Source organism: Rana temporaria, chromosome 3, assembly GCF_905171775.1.
Source record: "Rana temporaria chromosome 3, aRanTem1.1, whole genome shotgun sequence".
Lineage (NCBI taxonomy): Eukaryota > Metazoa > Chordata > Amphibia > Anura > Ranidae > Rana > Rana temporaria.
Window position 1 is genome coordinate 46,536,586 of NC_053491.1, and position 16,368 is coordinate 46,552,953.

At 46.7% G+C, this 16,368-nt stretch overlaps 1 protein-coding gene across 1 annotated transcript in view; it reads right to left on the reverse strand.

The window, feature by feature from the left end:
* Positions 1-203: 203 nt before the first annotated feature.
* Positions 204-16,368, reverse strand: part of LOC120931250 (peptidyl-prolyl cis-trans isomerase FKBP8-like) — a 76,761-nt gene continuing 60,596 nt past the window's right edge. Inside the window, exon 8 of the mRNA XM_040342499.1 lies at positions 204-673. Coding sequence (XP_040198433.1) covers positions 587-673 — 87 coding nt within the window. The 3' untranslated portion in view covers positions 204-586. The remainder of the gene's footprint in view (positions 674-16,368) is intronic.

Sequence of the window (16,368 nt, forward strand, 5' to 3'; positions counted from 1 at the left end):
GCCACCCTTTGGGCAACTTCTGCTATTGTCTGATCTTTAGCATTGGTTCTGATCATGCGTGTTTGTACTTGGACTTGTGTACACAAGATCGGATTAGCCGACGTAGGACATTTGTTGCCGGAAAGTTTGTCTGTTCACACAGCGAACATTTGTCCGATGAAAAAGCGGAAAAGTTTGTCCGATGGAGCGTACACACGGTTGGATTTTCTGCATAAACAGGTCCATCGGAGGTTTGTTGTCAAAAAGTCTGATCGTGTGTATGGGCCTTTACAGTGACTGTGCCAGAATGCCCAAAATTCTGCTGTACTGACCGAATAAATGTCATATTCCATATAAAACACACATTTCCTTTGAATAAATAGAATATATTATCTATTGCGAGGCTTACTTATAAACTGTACATCACGTCATTCTTTTTAAGCTGATGGGCAGAATCCTTCAGACAAGCTTTCTTATTTGCAGTAGATGTCCTCTACTCAAGAAATCTCACTCTGTATATTCCAGATATGACTCCATGCCATATTTATCTGAAGGTGCATATAATGTTAGGAATACAGGTGTAAATAATGTCCAAGACTGTTGATATTCATCTGTTAAGTTTTAGTATGAACATTGCCAGCAAACTTAGCAAAGCTGCAGCCACGGCACCTATTAGTAGCCTCTTGTAGGTCACCTGGAGGAACAAGAAATTTAGAGATCATACACTTTATTAGTTGCTAATCAAGCAATAACCACTTGCCCTCTGAAGATTTACCCCCCTTCAAAGCCAGGCCATTTTGTGCTATATGGCACTGCGTTACTTTAACTAAAAAATTGCGCAATCATGCAACACTGTACATAAATTAATTGATGTCCTTCTTTTTTCCCACAAATAGAGCTTCCTTTTGGTGGTATTTGATCACCTCTGTGATTTTTATTTTTTGCGCTATAAAAAAATATATTTTGTGCTTTCTACTATTAACCACTTGACCACTAACCAGACCAATTTTCAGCTTACGGTGCTCTCACATTTTGTCATACAACACTGTACCCAAATGAAATTTTTGTCCTTTTTTTCCCACAAAGCTTTCTTTTGGTGGTATTTAATCACTGTTGTTTTTTTTTATTTTTTGCGCTATAAAAGAAAAAAGACTAAAAATTCTGTAAAAAAAATAATTTTCTTTGTTTCTGTTATAAAATTTGTCAAATTTGTAATTTTTCTTCATAAATTTTGGCCACAATTTATACTGCTACATATCTTTGGTAAAAATAAGTACAAATTGGTGAATATCATTTGGTCTTTGTGAAAGTTATAGCGTCCACAAGCTATGGTGCCAATATCTGAAAATTGTTCGGGGGTATTGCAGAGTATTGTGCGGGGGTATTGCAGAGTATTGTGCGGGGGTATTGCAGAGTATTGTGCGGGGGTATTGAAGAGTATTGTGCAGGGGATATTGCAGAGTATTGTGCGGGGGGTATTGCAGAGTATTGTGCGGGGGTATTGCAGAGTATTGTGCGGGGGTATTGCAGAGTATTGTGCGGGGGGTATTGCAGAGTATTGTGCGGGGGGTAGTGCAGAGTATTGTGCGGGGGGTAGTGCAGAGTATTGTGCGGGGGGTAGTGCAGAGTATTGTGCGGGGGTATTGCAGAGCATTGTGCGGGGGTATTGCAGAGTATTGTACGGGGGTATTGCAGAGTATTGTGCGGAGGTATTGCAGAGTATTGCGCAGGGGGTATTGCAGAGTATTGTGCGGAGGTATTGCAGAGTATTGCGCAGGGGGTATTGCAGAGTACTGCGCAGGGGGATTGCAGAGTATTGCACAGGGTATTGCAGGGATGGCTGAGCAGGGATGGCTGGATCTGTGACTGCAATAGTCACAGATCCAGCCCACAGTGCTGCTGACACCCGCGCTCTCCTCTCACACTGTACCGATCGGTACAGAGAGAGGAGGGAGGAACCGGCGGAACCGTCATCAAATGACGCCGGTTTGTTTACATGTGATCGCTCCGTCATTGGACAGAGCGATCACGTGGTAAACAGCCGATATCAGCGGCAATTTACCGCGATCCGTGATGCGCCGGGTCCTCCCGTGTGCGCGCCCCAGGGACGTCCTCCCAGAGTTAAGGAACCGCCTTGTAGCCGTAATTCGGCTATGAGGCGGTGATTAAGTGGTTAAACAATAAAAAAAATGAAAAAAATCGAGTTTCTACATAAATTTAGGCCAATATGTATTTTGCTACATATTTTTGGTAAAAAATAAAAAATAAATCCCAATAAGCGTATATTGATTGGTGTGCCCAAATGTTATAGTATCTACAAACTATAGGGTATACGGGTGAAACTCGAAAAATTATAATATCGTGCAAAAGTTCATTTATTTCACTGATGCAACTTAAAAGGGTGAAACTAATATATGAGATAGACTCATTACATGCAAAGCAAGATAGTTCAAGCTGTGATTTGTCATAATTGTGATGATTATGGCTTGCAGCTCATGAAAACCCCAAATCCACAATCTCAGAATATTAAAATATTACATGCAATCAATAAAACAAGGATTGTAAATAGAACAATATCGGACCTCTGAAAAGTAGAAGCATGCATATGTAGTCAGTACTTGGTTTGGGCCCCTTTTTGCAGCAATTACTGCCTCAATGCGGCGTGGCATGGAAGCCATCAGCCTGTGGCACTGCTGAGGTGTTATGGAAGACCAGGATGCTTCAATAGCGGCCTTCAGCTCTTCTGCATTGTTCGGTCTCATGTCTCTCATCTTTCTCTGGGCAATGCCCCACAGATTCTCTATGGGGTTCAGGTCAGGCGAGTTTGCTGGCCAATCAAGCACAGTAATCCCACGGTAATTGAACCAGGTTTTGGTGCTTTTGGCAGTGTGGTCAGGTGCCAAGTCCTGCTGGAAAATGAAGTCAGCATCCCCATAGAGCTCGTCTGCGGAAGGAAGCATGAAGTGCTCCAAAATCTCCTGGTAGACGGCTGCGTTGACATTGGACTTAATGAAGCACAGTGGACCAACACCAGCAGATGACATGGCTCTCCAGATCAACACAGACTGTGGAAACTTCACACTGTACTTCAAGCATCTTGCAGTGTGTCCTCTCCATTCTTCCTCCATACTCTGGTCCTTGGTTTCCAAATGAGATGCAAAATTTGCTCTCATCAGAAAAGAGGACTTTGGATCACTGAGAACAGACCATGTCTGATTTTCTTTAGCCCAGGTGAGACGCTTCTGACGTTTGTTGACAAGAGGAATACGACATTTGAAGCCCATGTCCAGGATCCGTCTGTGTGTGGTCGCTCTTGATGCACTGACTCCAGCCTCAGTCCACTCCTTGTGAAAGTCCCCAACACTTTTGAATGGCGTTTTCCTGACAATCCTCTCCAGGCTGCGGTCATCCCTACTGCTTGTGCACCTTTTTCTTCAACACTTTTCCCTTCCACATTTCTTCCAACTTTCTATTACTGTGCTTTGATACAGAACTTTGGAAACATCCAACTTCTTTTGCCATTGTCTTTTGAGGTTTTCCCTCCTTATGGAGGGTGTCAATGATGATTTTCTGCACAACTGTCAGGTCAGCAGTCTTTCCCATGATTGTGATTCCTACTTAACCAGACTGAGAGACCATTTAAAGGATCAGGAACCATTTACAGGTCTTATGGCTTAATTAGCTGATTAGAGTGGGACACTTTGGGCTGGATTCAGGTAGGTGCACGCATTGTTACGGCGGCGCAGCGTATCGTATTTAAGCTACGCCGCCGTAAGTCAGAGAGGCAAGTGCTGTATTCACAAAGCAATTGCCTCCTAAGTTACGGCGGCGTAGTGTAAATGGGGCCGGCGTAAGCGCGCGTCATTCAAATGAAGATGAGGGGGCGTGTTTTATGTTAATTTTTGGTGACCCGACGTGGCGCCGTCCGTGTAATTTCCCAGTGTGCATTGCTCCAAAGTATGCCGCAAGGACGTCATTGGTTTCGACGTGAACTACGTCCAGCCCCATTCACGGACGAGTTACGCAAACGACGTAAAATTTTCAAATTTCAACGCGGGAACGACGGCCATACTTAACATTGGCTACGCCACCTAGGGGGCATGTTTATCTTTACGCGGCGTTTCTCTTATGGAAACGGCGTATCTTTACTGCGACGGGCAAGCGTACGTTCGTGAATCGATGTATCTAGTAATTTACATATTCTACGTCAAAATCAACGGAAGCGCCACCTAGCGGCCAGCGGAAAAATTGCACCCTAAGATATGACTGCGCAGGCCGTCGTATCTTAGCTAGGTTTAAGTGTATCTCAGCTTGAGCATACACTTAAACTTACGACGGGCTTAGATTCCGAGTTACGTCGCGGTATCTTCTGATACACCGGCTAACTCTTTGTGAATCCGCCCATAGAGCCTAGAATATTGCACCTTTTCACATTATTCAAATTTTTTGAGATTGTGGATTTGGGGTTTTCATGAGCTGTAAGCCATAATCATCACAATTATGACAAATCACTGCCTGAACTATCTTGCTTTGCATGTAATGAGTTTATCTCATATATTAGTTTCACCTTTTAAGTTGCATTAGTGAAATAAATAACCTTTTGCACGATATTCAAATTTTTCGAGTTTCACCTGTATACTTGATTTTTTTTTTATACTAGTAATGGCGGTGATCGGTGACTTATAGCGGGGCTGTGATATTGCAGTTGACAGTCTGACACTTTGTGGGGACCAGTGACTAGGGTTGAGCGAACCCGAACTGTAAAGTTCGGTACGGACTTTGGGTTTTTCCCGAACCCGGACCCAAACCCGAATAATTGAAAAAAGTTCGGGTCCGGGATCGGAGTTCGGGAAAAAAAAATGTGCGGAGGTCCCCGCAAATTCAATAACCAGACCCTTTAGGTCTGGTATGTATATTCAGGGGAACCCCGCCGTCAATTTAAAACAAAAATGACGTGCGGTTCCCCCTAAATATCCATAACCAGACCCGTTATCCGAGCACGTTGACCTGGCCGGCCGCAGGAAAGAGGGGGGGGACAGAGTACGGCCCCCCCCTCTCCTGAACCGCACCAGGCCACATGCCCTCAACATGGGGAGGATGTCCCCATGTTGATGGGGACAAGGGTCTCATCCCCACAACCCTTGCCCGGTGGTTGTGGGGGTATGCGGGCGTGAGGCTTATCAGAATCTGGAAGACCCCTTTAACAAAGGGGACCCCCAGATCCTGACCCCCCCCCTGTGTGAAATGGTAATGGGGTACACTGTACCTCTACCATTTCACGAAGGAAGTGTAAAGTCTTGCAAAAAAACACACTGACACCAAAGAATAAAGTCCTTTATTAAAAAAAAAAAAACATCCAGCGGTGAGAAATCCACTCGTTCCCGGCTTCCTGCGTTGTCCTGATCCTGCGACGGCTGCGGGTGATCTCCCGCGATGAGAAGATCCTGCGTCGGGTGATCTCCGCTCCGGCGATGAGAAGATCCATCCAGCGCAGCAGCATCCCGGACCTCCTCTCACCGCTGGGCACAGCCCAGCGAATGAGCGGCTGAAGCTGTGACATTTCTTATATAGAGGAGGCAGGGCCACCCGTCACGTGACCCCGCCCCCTCTGACGTACCCTCTGCTACGTCACTGGGTAAGCCCGTCTTTCCTCTTCTAGGGCTTACCCAGTGACGTAGCAGAGGGTACGTCAGAGGGGGCGGGGTCACGTGACGGGTGGCCCTGCCTCCTCTATATAAGAAATGTCACAGCTTCAGCCGCTCATTCGCTGGGCTGTGCCCAGCGGTGAGAGGAGGTCCGGGATGCTGCTGCGCTGGATGAATGGATGTTCTCATCGCCGGAGCGGAGATCACCCGACGCAGGTTCTTCTCATCGCGGGAGATCACCCGCAGCTGTCGCAGGATCAGGACAACGCAGGAAGCCGGGAACGAGTGGATTTCTCACCGCTGAATGTTTTTTTTTTTTTAATAAAGGACTTTATTCTTTGGTGTCAGTGTGTTTTTTTACAAGACTTTACACTTCCTTCGTGAAATGGTAGAGGTACAGTGTACCCCATTACCATTTCACACAGGGGGGGGGTCAGGATCTGGGGGTCCCCTTTGTTAAAGGGGTCTTCCAGATTCTAATAAACCTCTCGCCCGCATACCCCCACAACCACTGGGCAAGGGTTGTGGGGATGAGACCCTTGTCCCCATCAACATGGGGACATCCTTCCCATGTTGAGGGCATGTGGCCTGGTGCGGTTCAGGAGAGGGGGGGGGCCGCACTCTGCCCCCCCTCTTTTCTGCGGCCGGCCAGGTCAACGTGCTCGGATAACGGGTCTGGTTATGGATATTTAGGGGGAACCGCACGTCATTTTTGTTTTAAATTGACGGCGGGGTTCCCCTGAATATCCATACCAGACCTGAAGGGTCTGGTTATTGAATTTGCGGGGACCTCCGCACATTTTTTTTTCTAAAAGTCCGTGTCCCATTGACTACAATGGGGTTCGGAGTTCGGGTTCGGGTTCCCGAACCCGAACTTTTTTTTTAAAGTTCGGGTTCGGACCCGAACCCGAACATCCAGGTTTTCTGCTCAACTCTACCAGTGACACTAAGGCTGCATTCACACCTAGGCGTAGGCGATTTGCGGCGTTTTTTACAGCGATTTGCCGCAACAAATTGCGGCGTTTTTTACCGCGATTTGCCGCGACAAAACGTGGCATTTTTTACCGCGATTTTCGCTGAAGGGGTGATTACAAATTGTGTTATATGGCTGAACGCCGAAGCCGCCTGAAAAAAAGGGTCAGGGACTTGTTTTGAGCTTCAGGCGTTTCGGCGGTCGGCGGTCGGCGTTCGGCGTGGAGATGTGAACCATCTCCGTAGCCGACAATGTTAAATCACCCCTCCAGCATATTGCAGGCTGCAATAGTGGCGGGCGTCGGGCGTGAAAACGCCTAGGTGTGAATGGAGCCTAATACAGTGATATGCACGGTCACTGTACTAATGACACTTGATGGGAAGGGGTTGTAAAATCTAGGGGGATCAAAGGGTTAAATGTGTGCCTAACCAGTGTTTATGTGTACACATTGTGGTGTTTTTTACTAAGGGATGTGCTGGATTTTATTCCCTCCATAGGTTTGCTGACGGAACTCTGCATTGTTTACATATGCAGAGCTCCATCCTGTGTCTCTCCACGATGATCAGCAGGTGCTGGCGGTCATCCATTGGCTGGCAACTGCTAATCGGCTTCTGCTGTGACTAATCACGGCAGAAGCAGCGCACTCCCTATGCAGAAGTGCAGAATCACGTATATATACGTGAGCGGCTGCCCTGTAGCAGTACATTTGCTATAGGGCAGTCGGCAAGTGGATAATATCCTTGACAAACCAACATACTTTAGAAATGCAATGTTGATTTATTCACTTACTGAGTATGCAGCTTCTTTATCTTCTAATCCTTGCCTATGTTCCAGTTTAAGCTGGTGCCATGACTGCTGCCCCAGATTTCTTGTTTCGGGGTGGCTACTTTTTCTTGCAGCATCCAATGGAACCACCTTGTATGAAAGGACTAAAATTGTCTGAAATTCTGTAGATTGGCGTGATTGTTGTGCGGCGATCTTACCCGGAAGTGGGAGCGTGTACCTGATTTTCACAGGTATCCGCTCCCCGCCAAAAAAGTGCCAAATGTGGCAGTGGAGGAAGAGGGGGTGCAAACAAGCTGAGCTACCACTTTTGGGTGGAGCTCTGCTTTAAGGTAAACTACTGAACAAACTACTTAACTACTACTTTAAAGTGGATGTAAACCAGTGGCGGCTGGTGCTCAAAATTTTTGGGGGGGCGCAAACGAAAAAATAACAAAAAACAATTGCAGCCACACAGTACCTATCTATTGTCACCACTGTGCCATGCCATCAAATGCAGTCACTGTGCCATCAAAACGCAACCACTGTGCCATCAAAACGCAGCCACTGTGCCATGCCATCAAAACGCAGCCACCGTGCCATCAAAACGCAGCCACTGTGCCATGCCATCAAAACACAGCCACTGTGCCATGCCATCAAAACGCAACCACTGTGCCATGCCATCAAAACGCAACCACTGTGCCATGCCATCAAAATGCAGCCACTGTGCCATGCCATCAAAACGCAGCCACCGTGCCATCAAAACGCAGCCACCGTGCCATCAAAACGCAGCCACCGTGCCATGCCATCAAAACACAGCCACTGTGCCACACAATCAAACGCAGCTACTGTGCCATCAATTGTCACCACTATGCCATCAAACACAGCCCCCAATTGTCGCCACTGTGCCCCCAATTGTTGCCACTGTGCCCCCAATTGTAGCCACTGTGCCCCCAATTGTAGCCACTGTGCCCCCAATTGTAGCCACTGTGCCCCCACTTGTAGCCACTGTGCCCAGTACCCCCCCCTGGCACTTACCTTTATGGCTTCTACGTCCCTCGATGTCCCTCGTCCCGCCCTCGATGACGCTTCAGCCAATCAGGTTACCTGATTGGCTGAGACGCCTGTCAGTCTTATCCTCGGACGTACGGCCGGTACGCCCCGAGGATGAGCTTCAGGAAGCCGACTACAGCCTCAGGGCTGTACTCGGACAGCCTATCAGGGCCGCTGGCCCTGATAGGCACTTCCACACAGCCAGTCAGCTGCCGCTATTCAGCTGACCGGCGCTCAACATCCGGCCAGCTAAATAGTGGGCGGCAGCGGCGAAAATATACAGATTCATACAGTGTATGAATCTGTATATTTTACTGGCTGTGAGCGAGCCAGAGGGGGCGGCGCTCCTGCGTCCCTATGGATGCACCGCCACTGATGTAAACCCACTCTCATCCTTTCTAAACTACTGCCATAGTGCTGATCTATAAGGATATAGATGCCTCCTGCATGTATCCTCACCTGTCAAATGTCTCCCCTCTGTCTGTTATAAGAACTGAAAAACTGCAGATTCTGTGGGTGGATCTGTTGTCTGGAGCTCTGTGGGTGGAGTTGTGATGTCAGTAGACTCCCCTCCCTCCTCTACACCCCCCTTGTCAACATGCATTTTCTCCTAGGTATTACTTACACTGAATTCTGCTATAATCACTGTAACGGAATGGCCTGTGATACCCAGAGACTTTTGAAGTATGCGGGGTACTCCTGTGCCAGCTTCACTAATGACTCTTGGGTCTAGGGTCATGCTATGTCCAATAGGGGCATAGGATGTCTGAGAAATTATATATCGGATTACATAAGATGGGACAGTAATGATAATTCATGTATTGCAGGATATCTTGAAATATTACAGGTGGTTAATTCTGACCCCAACAGGTCAATAGCAGAGTGACTCATTCATGTGGGGACACAGACTGTTGAGGTGCTAATTAAGTCTACCTGGCTGTAGTGATAAAAGCTTGCTGTGTTTGCGTTCTATTGTCTATTGTGTTAATTAAGTCTGGCTCCTAAGATATTTCATTGTGCTATGCTAACTAACCCTGTATTGTGTGAAAGTTCTATTGATGCTAATATGTGTTGTGAGTTAACACACTCTAAAAGTCATGATGTCTGCCATGTCAGCTATAGTAATTGATTCATGTAGAGTCAGTGCCAGAAAGTCTGTCTAAGATGTGGATTGAGGGGGACTCGTTAAGCACCCATTGTGTGACGTTGTGGGTAGAGTGAGTCATTGTCCAGATTTTGTTTCTAACTGTATATAACCAGCTGAGTTTACCATTAAAGTGGTCATCCGTTTGGAACCAGAGAACAGAGCTGTGTGTCTCGTTATTCTAGGGAATGGAATGGGTCGTGTCTGCTGGATTGTGGAGTGTCGGATAAGCTGTCTTGGGTTGGTGGAATGGAATATCGTAAACGATGTTAACCCCTGACCATTACAATCACTAACATCCAGTCAAAATCCAGAAAAGTAACCACATGACTTCAGAAAAGGAGTGTGGGTGGGAATTAAAAAATAATGCCTGTCTCCAGGCTAGTGCATGAGATATGTAAATAACCTGTCACTCACAGCGAGGGGGCGGACTAAGGTTTTTCTCTGTTAGTCCGTTTTATCTCACTGAACAATAAAAGAGGATTGCTCAGAGCTGGATTAACTCTTTGTGGCAAGACTGGGCACAGATGATAGGAAATCTTATACTCTACATTGTGACAGCAAAAAAAAATAAAAAATTTGGGTTTACATCCACTTTAATATTACTTTAAGTTTGGTAGCACTTGAAAATTTAAAGACCACAAGACCATACTGAGTAAACACCTTATATAACTGCTGATACAATATGCAGTCCAGCGTAAGGAACCTTCAAGTTATGCAATTCCTTCCATGAGAAATCATTGTGCAGTTTTGCAAACATACACAACCACGCTCATAGATATGACTCACCAGATCCTTCGACCTCAAAGGAGAAAAAAAGTCAGTATGAGATTATAGTATCAGGCTACAAGGCAGAAAGGCCAGAACACCGTGTTCCCTCTACAGATAGAAGACTCCAAGTTTGTCAATCTGATAGGTAGGTCACACGGATCTCACTATTCTGGGAAGTCACTTCAATGTAGCACAATCATCAAAAATATCATAAAAAGAAAAAGCGAGCGCAAGAACTATATAAGCAATTTAAAAAAAAAAAAACTTTTATAAAAGCCAAGATACCAGCAATAGATTTGCATGCAAAAATACAAAATAATTATTTTTCCTTTGCGATCAGAAGATCTGATGAGTCATATCTGTGACCACTGCGGCGGGGGTCACGACGTGTCTGTTTGCACGGCTTTAGAGTTATTTCTTATCGCAAGCATTACATAATGTGAAAGTCTACACTGAACTGTATATCATATCAGCAGTTATTTAAACCAGTTTTAAACCCCAAAAAATATTATATATTGGAGCTTACAAATGGTTAAATGTGGGGGCTGCATTAGTGTCAGGAAAGCCATGCCGATGTCCATGTGCGCATCTACACATGTGCATTCACATTTGAATTGACTTTGGTGCCCAATGGCCTATTTAAAGTGGATGTAAAGCCACTCTCATCCTTTCTAAACTACTGCCATAGTGCTGATCTATAAGGATATAGATGCTTCCTGTATGTATCCTTACCTGTCAAATGTCTCCCCTCTGTCTGTTATAAGAACTGAAAAACTGCAGATTCTGTGGGTGGGTCTTATGGCTGGAGCTCAGTGGGTGGAGTTGTGATGCCAGTAAACTCCCCGCCCACCTCTACACTCCCCTTACACTAAATTCTGCTATGATCACTAATATCCAGTCAAAATCCAGAAAAATAACCACATCACTTCAGAAAAGTGGGGGTAAGAATTAAAAAATAATGCGTCGCAGGCTAGTGCATGAGATATGTAAATAACCTGTCACTCACAGCAAGGGGGAAGAACGGTGAAAAGTTTTCTCCTGCTTGTCTGTTTATCTCACTGAAAAAAGAAATGAGTACTGCTCAGAGCTGGAATAACTCTTTGTGGCAAGACTGGCCACAGATGATAGGAAATCTTATACTCTACATTGTGACAGCAAAAAAAAAGAAAAAAAATCCACTTTAAGGTACTGCAGGGCTCATGATCATTGCTGAGTGGTTGTTAGCTCATGTGACCAGATCCTGCTTGTTTCTGTGATGTACCTGGTTTGCCTTAAAGCGGAGTTCCGGCCACAATTTCACTTTTTAAATATAAATACCCCTGTAATACACAAGCCTAATGTATTCTAGTAAAGTTAGTCTGTAAACTAAGGTCCGTTTTGTTAGGTTGTTACAGCATTTAGACACTTTATAAAATAGAAATTGACTGGGGCCATCTTAAGTGTGGGCATCATGAAGCCAGACTGTATGACTTCCTGGATTTCAGCCTTGCAGATCTCGCACATGCTCAGTGCTGCAGAAGCAGTGTAATAGGTTTCAGATCAGGTTTCAGCACTTGTACTGTCCAAGTCACATGATTCTTCAAGACTGGGGAGTGCACAGACTCCTGGAAAGTTACACCCACTACATTCCTAGGAGTCTGTGCGGTGTAGGTTAGGAAGCTTAAGCACCTATGTGCAGGAAGAGGGAAGATTAACTATTCTGCCTAGCAACAACATCTAAAAAAAAAAATGTTTTTCTTAAAGGACTAATGACATTTTTTTAAAACTACTGATGTAATGTTTTATTTATGGGTGGAACTCCACTTTAAGACTATGCCTGATTTTGATCCCTTCAGTACCTGGCCACTGGCTTGCTGCTTGACTCCACACCTTGTTTATCCCTTTGGCTCATCTTCTGCCCATGTGATTCTGACCTCGACCTGGCTCCTGTTTACGCTCTTGTCTTCTGAATGTGTACCTCTGCTGCCCACCCGTTGCCAACTTCTGCCTGTCTGACCACATCCATGCCTTCTTCTTCTACAAGCCCTGTGAAGATATTTGGAACGGCTTCCTTTTCTCCAGCTTATACATCATTGCAAGATCACTGTCTTCTGCTGGCCAGGAGTTCCTAGAGGTGCCTGTGTGACTCCGCGTCCTATCCTACTCTGTCCTTAAAACAGGATATGAGGTGTAAGGGAGAGCCCTCTCATCAGTTCAGTCTCTACCAGGAACGTGACAATTTGTTTCATTTTTTTATTTTTTATTCCTTTCCCAGCCAGTAACTCTCTTCCAGTTTTAGGAGGAGCAAATGGGTATCCAAACTTTTGGCCTTCCTGGGCCACATTGGAAGAAGAGGAATTGTCTTGGGTCACACACATAAAATACACCAACAATAAGGATCGCTGATGAGCACAAAAAGTTGGGCAGATCACAAGTTAAAGGGGTTGTTCGTTTTTTATTTTCTAAATAGGTTCCTTTAAGCTAGTGCATTGTTGGTTCACTTACCTTTTCCTTCAATTTCCCTTTTTTTTTCTTTGTCTGAATTTCTCACTTCCTGTTTCTCCTCAGTGAGCTTGCCCCCATCATCCGAGCCGTTCTGGCTGGGGGTTAGTCAGCTCGAACAGCTTACTGAGGAGTAACAGGTCAACTAATAATGCACTAGCTTAAAGTGGTTGTAAACACTCGGGGACAAGTTACACCTACAGGTAAGCCTAGATTAAGGCTTACCTGTAGGTGCTTGCAATATCTCCGAGACCTACACAGTCTCAGATATATTTGCAATTTCCCCGAGCTACGACTTCAACGGCGCATGCGCCGTCTTGAAAGGGCACGCATGCGAGGGAGTGACGTCACCTGACTCCGGCCAGTCAGAGAGCTGGAGTTCGCAGCCCCCGGAAGAAGAGGGGTGAAGATGGATGCCCACTGCCAGCGTGGAAGACAATGACATCGCGGGCTTCTACTCCAGGTAAGTGTCACACAATGGGCTACTATGCGATGCATAGTAGCCTATTATGCTTTACTTATGCAGGGAAAAGAGAGAAAGTAAACCCCATCAGGGTTTACTTCCTCTTTAACCACTTAAGGACCCCTTCACGCCGATATACGTCGGCAGAATGGCACGGCTGGGCACATCCACGTACCTATACGTGGCCCTTTAAGCCCAGCCGTGGGGTCGCGCGTGTGCGCCGCCAGCACATGCACGCGACCCGGTCCGAAGCTCCGTGACCGCGCCCGCGGGACCCGCGAACCCGATCGCCGCCGGTGTCCCGCGATCGGTCCTCCGGAGCTGAAGAACGGGGAGAGGTGTGTGTAAACACGCCTTCCCTGTTCTTCGTTGTGGCGCCATCATCGATCGTGTGTTCCCTAATATAGGGAACCACAATCAATGACGTCACACGTCCAGCCCTGCCCCCCTACAGTTAGAAACACATATTAGGTCACACTTAACCCCTTCAGTGCCCCCTTGTGGTTAACTCTAGGGTTGTCCCGATACCACTTTTTTAGGACCGAGTACGAGTACCGATATTTTTTTTCAAGTAGTCGCCGATACCGAATACCGATACTTTTTTTTAAATGTGTCCCCAAATGCAGCGATGTCCCCCCACATATGCAGCCATTGTCTCCCCCCATGCAGCCATTGTCACCCCCCATGCAGCCATTGTCACCCCCCATGCAGCCATTGTCACCCCCCATGCAGCAATGTATCCCCCCATCAAGCCATTGTCACCCCCCATCCAGCAATGTATTCCCCCATGCAGCCATTGTCACCCCCCATCCAGCCATTGTCACCCCCCATCCAGCGTCTCCCCCCATGCAGGCATTGTCTCCCCCCATTCAGCCATTGTCACCCCCCATCCAGCCATTGTCACCCCCCATCCAGCCATTGTCACCCCCCATGCAGCCATTGTCTCCCCCCATCCAGCGTCTCCCCCCATGCAGCCATTGTCACCCCCCATCCAGCCATGTCTCCCCCCATCCAGCGTCTCCCCCCATGCAGCCATTGTCTCCCCCCATCCAGCATCTCCCCCCATGCAGCCATTGTCACCCCCCATCCAGCCATGTCTCCCCCCATCCAGCGACTCCCCCCATGCAGCCATTGTCTCCCCCCATCCAGCGTCTCCCCCCATGCAGCCATTGTCTCCCCCCATCCAGCGTCTCCCCCCATGCAGCCATTGTCTCCCCCCCATCCAGCGTCCCCCCCCATGTATCCAGCGTCTCCCCCCATCCAGCGTCTCCTCCCCATGTATCCAGCGTCTCCCCCCATGTATCCAGCGTCTCCCCCCCATGTATCCAGCGTCTCCCCCCATCCAGCGTCTCCCCCCATGTATCCAGCGTCTCCCCCATGTATCCAGCGTCTCCCCCCATGCAGCCATGTCCCACTTACCTGCATCCCCGCTGCCGCCGACTGTGTCATACGCCGGGAACATTACAACTTTGAATCGCTGTAATGATTGGCGCTGCGTATAGACACTCCCCCTCGCTCGGGATTGGACAGTTCACCCGAGCGAGGGGGAGTGTCTATGCGCGGCGCCAATCATTACAGCTATTCAAAGCTGTAATGTTCCCGGCGTATGACACAGTCGGCGGCAGCGGGGATGCGGCGAATGGCGGCGGGATACGGCGGCGGCGGCGGCGGCAGGGGGGCGGCGGTTTAGGAAGTATTCTATTTGGGTATCGGGGGTATTTGCGGGAGTACGAGTACTCCCGCAAATACTCGGAATCGGTCCCGATACCGATACTAGTATCGGTATCGGGACAACCCTAGTTAACTCCCAAACTGCAATTGTCATTTTCACAGTAAACAATGCAATTTTTATAGCATTTTTTGCTGTGAAAATGACAATGGTCCCAAAAATGTGTCAACATTGTCTGATGTGTCCGCCATAATGTCGCGGTCATGAAAAAAATCGCTGATCACCGCCATTAGTAGTAAAAAATATTAATAAAAATGCAATAAAACTATCTCCTATTTTGTAGACACTATAAATTGTGCGCAAATCAATCGATAAATGCTTATTGCGATTTTTTTTACCAAAAATAGGTAGAATACGTATCGGCCTAAACTGAGGAAATAAAAAAAAAATGTATATCTTTTTGGGGGATATTTATTATAGCAAAAAGTAAAAAATATAGATTTTTTTTCAAAATTGTCGATCTATTTTTGTTTATAGCACAAAAAATAAAAACCACAGAGGTGATCAAATACCATATAATACCAATAAGGAGTGATTGTGAAGAGCGGGAGATTTTTCTTTGGGAGGATAAAACGTATAAAAGTCCAGTAGAGATACACTGTCAAATTTTAATTCAGATGCACATTCACTAAGTGTAAACACATTTTTTACAAAAAAGTAGAAAATAAATAAATTAGTAAGTATAAGATTTTGTGTTGGGCCACATTCATAGCCGTGTTGGGCCGCATTCGGCTCGTGGGCCGCATGTTGGACACCCCTGCCTTAGCAGATTTAGATGGACTTGACTAACAAATTAACTAACAAACTAACACACTGGGGGTTATTTACGAAAGGCAAATCCACTTTGCGCTACAAGTACACTGCAAGTGCACTTGGAAGTGCAGTCGCTGTAGATCGCTGTAGATCTGAGGAAATTAGGGGAAGCTCTGCTAATTTTATCATCCAATCATGTACAAGCAAAAATGCTCTTTTTTATTTTCCTTGCATGTCCCCCTCAGGTCAACAGCGACTGCACTTAAAAGTGCACTTGCAGTCCACTTGTAGTGCAAAGTGGATTTGCCTTTTCGTAAATAACCCCCTTAGCCTGTTAACCCCCCTGGCAGTATTCCTGAGTCTGGCTCGGGGTAAGATTTCAAGACCAAAAGCGGTATCCACGAGCCAGACTCGCAGTGTCCACAGGCATGGTTTACTTACCTTGTCCCTGGATCCTGCGGTGCATCCCTGCTGTGTGAGCGAGCGGCGTCCTTGCTCGATTCACACAGTGCCTGTGTGCCGCCGATCTCCGTTCCCTGCGACGTTACGACGCACGGGGGCGGAGAACGGCACCAAATTCAAAAAAGTAAATAAACACATTACATACAGTATACT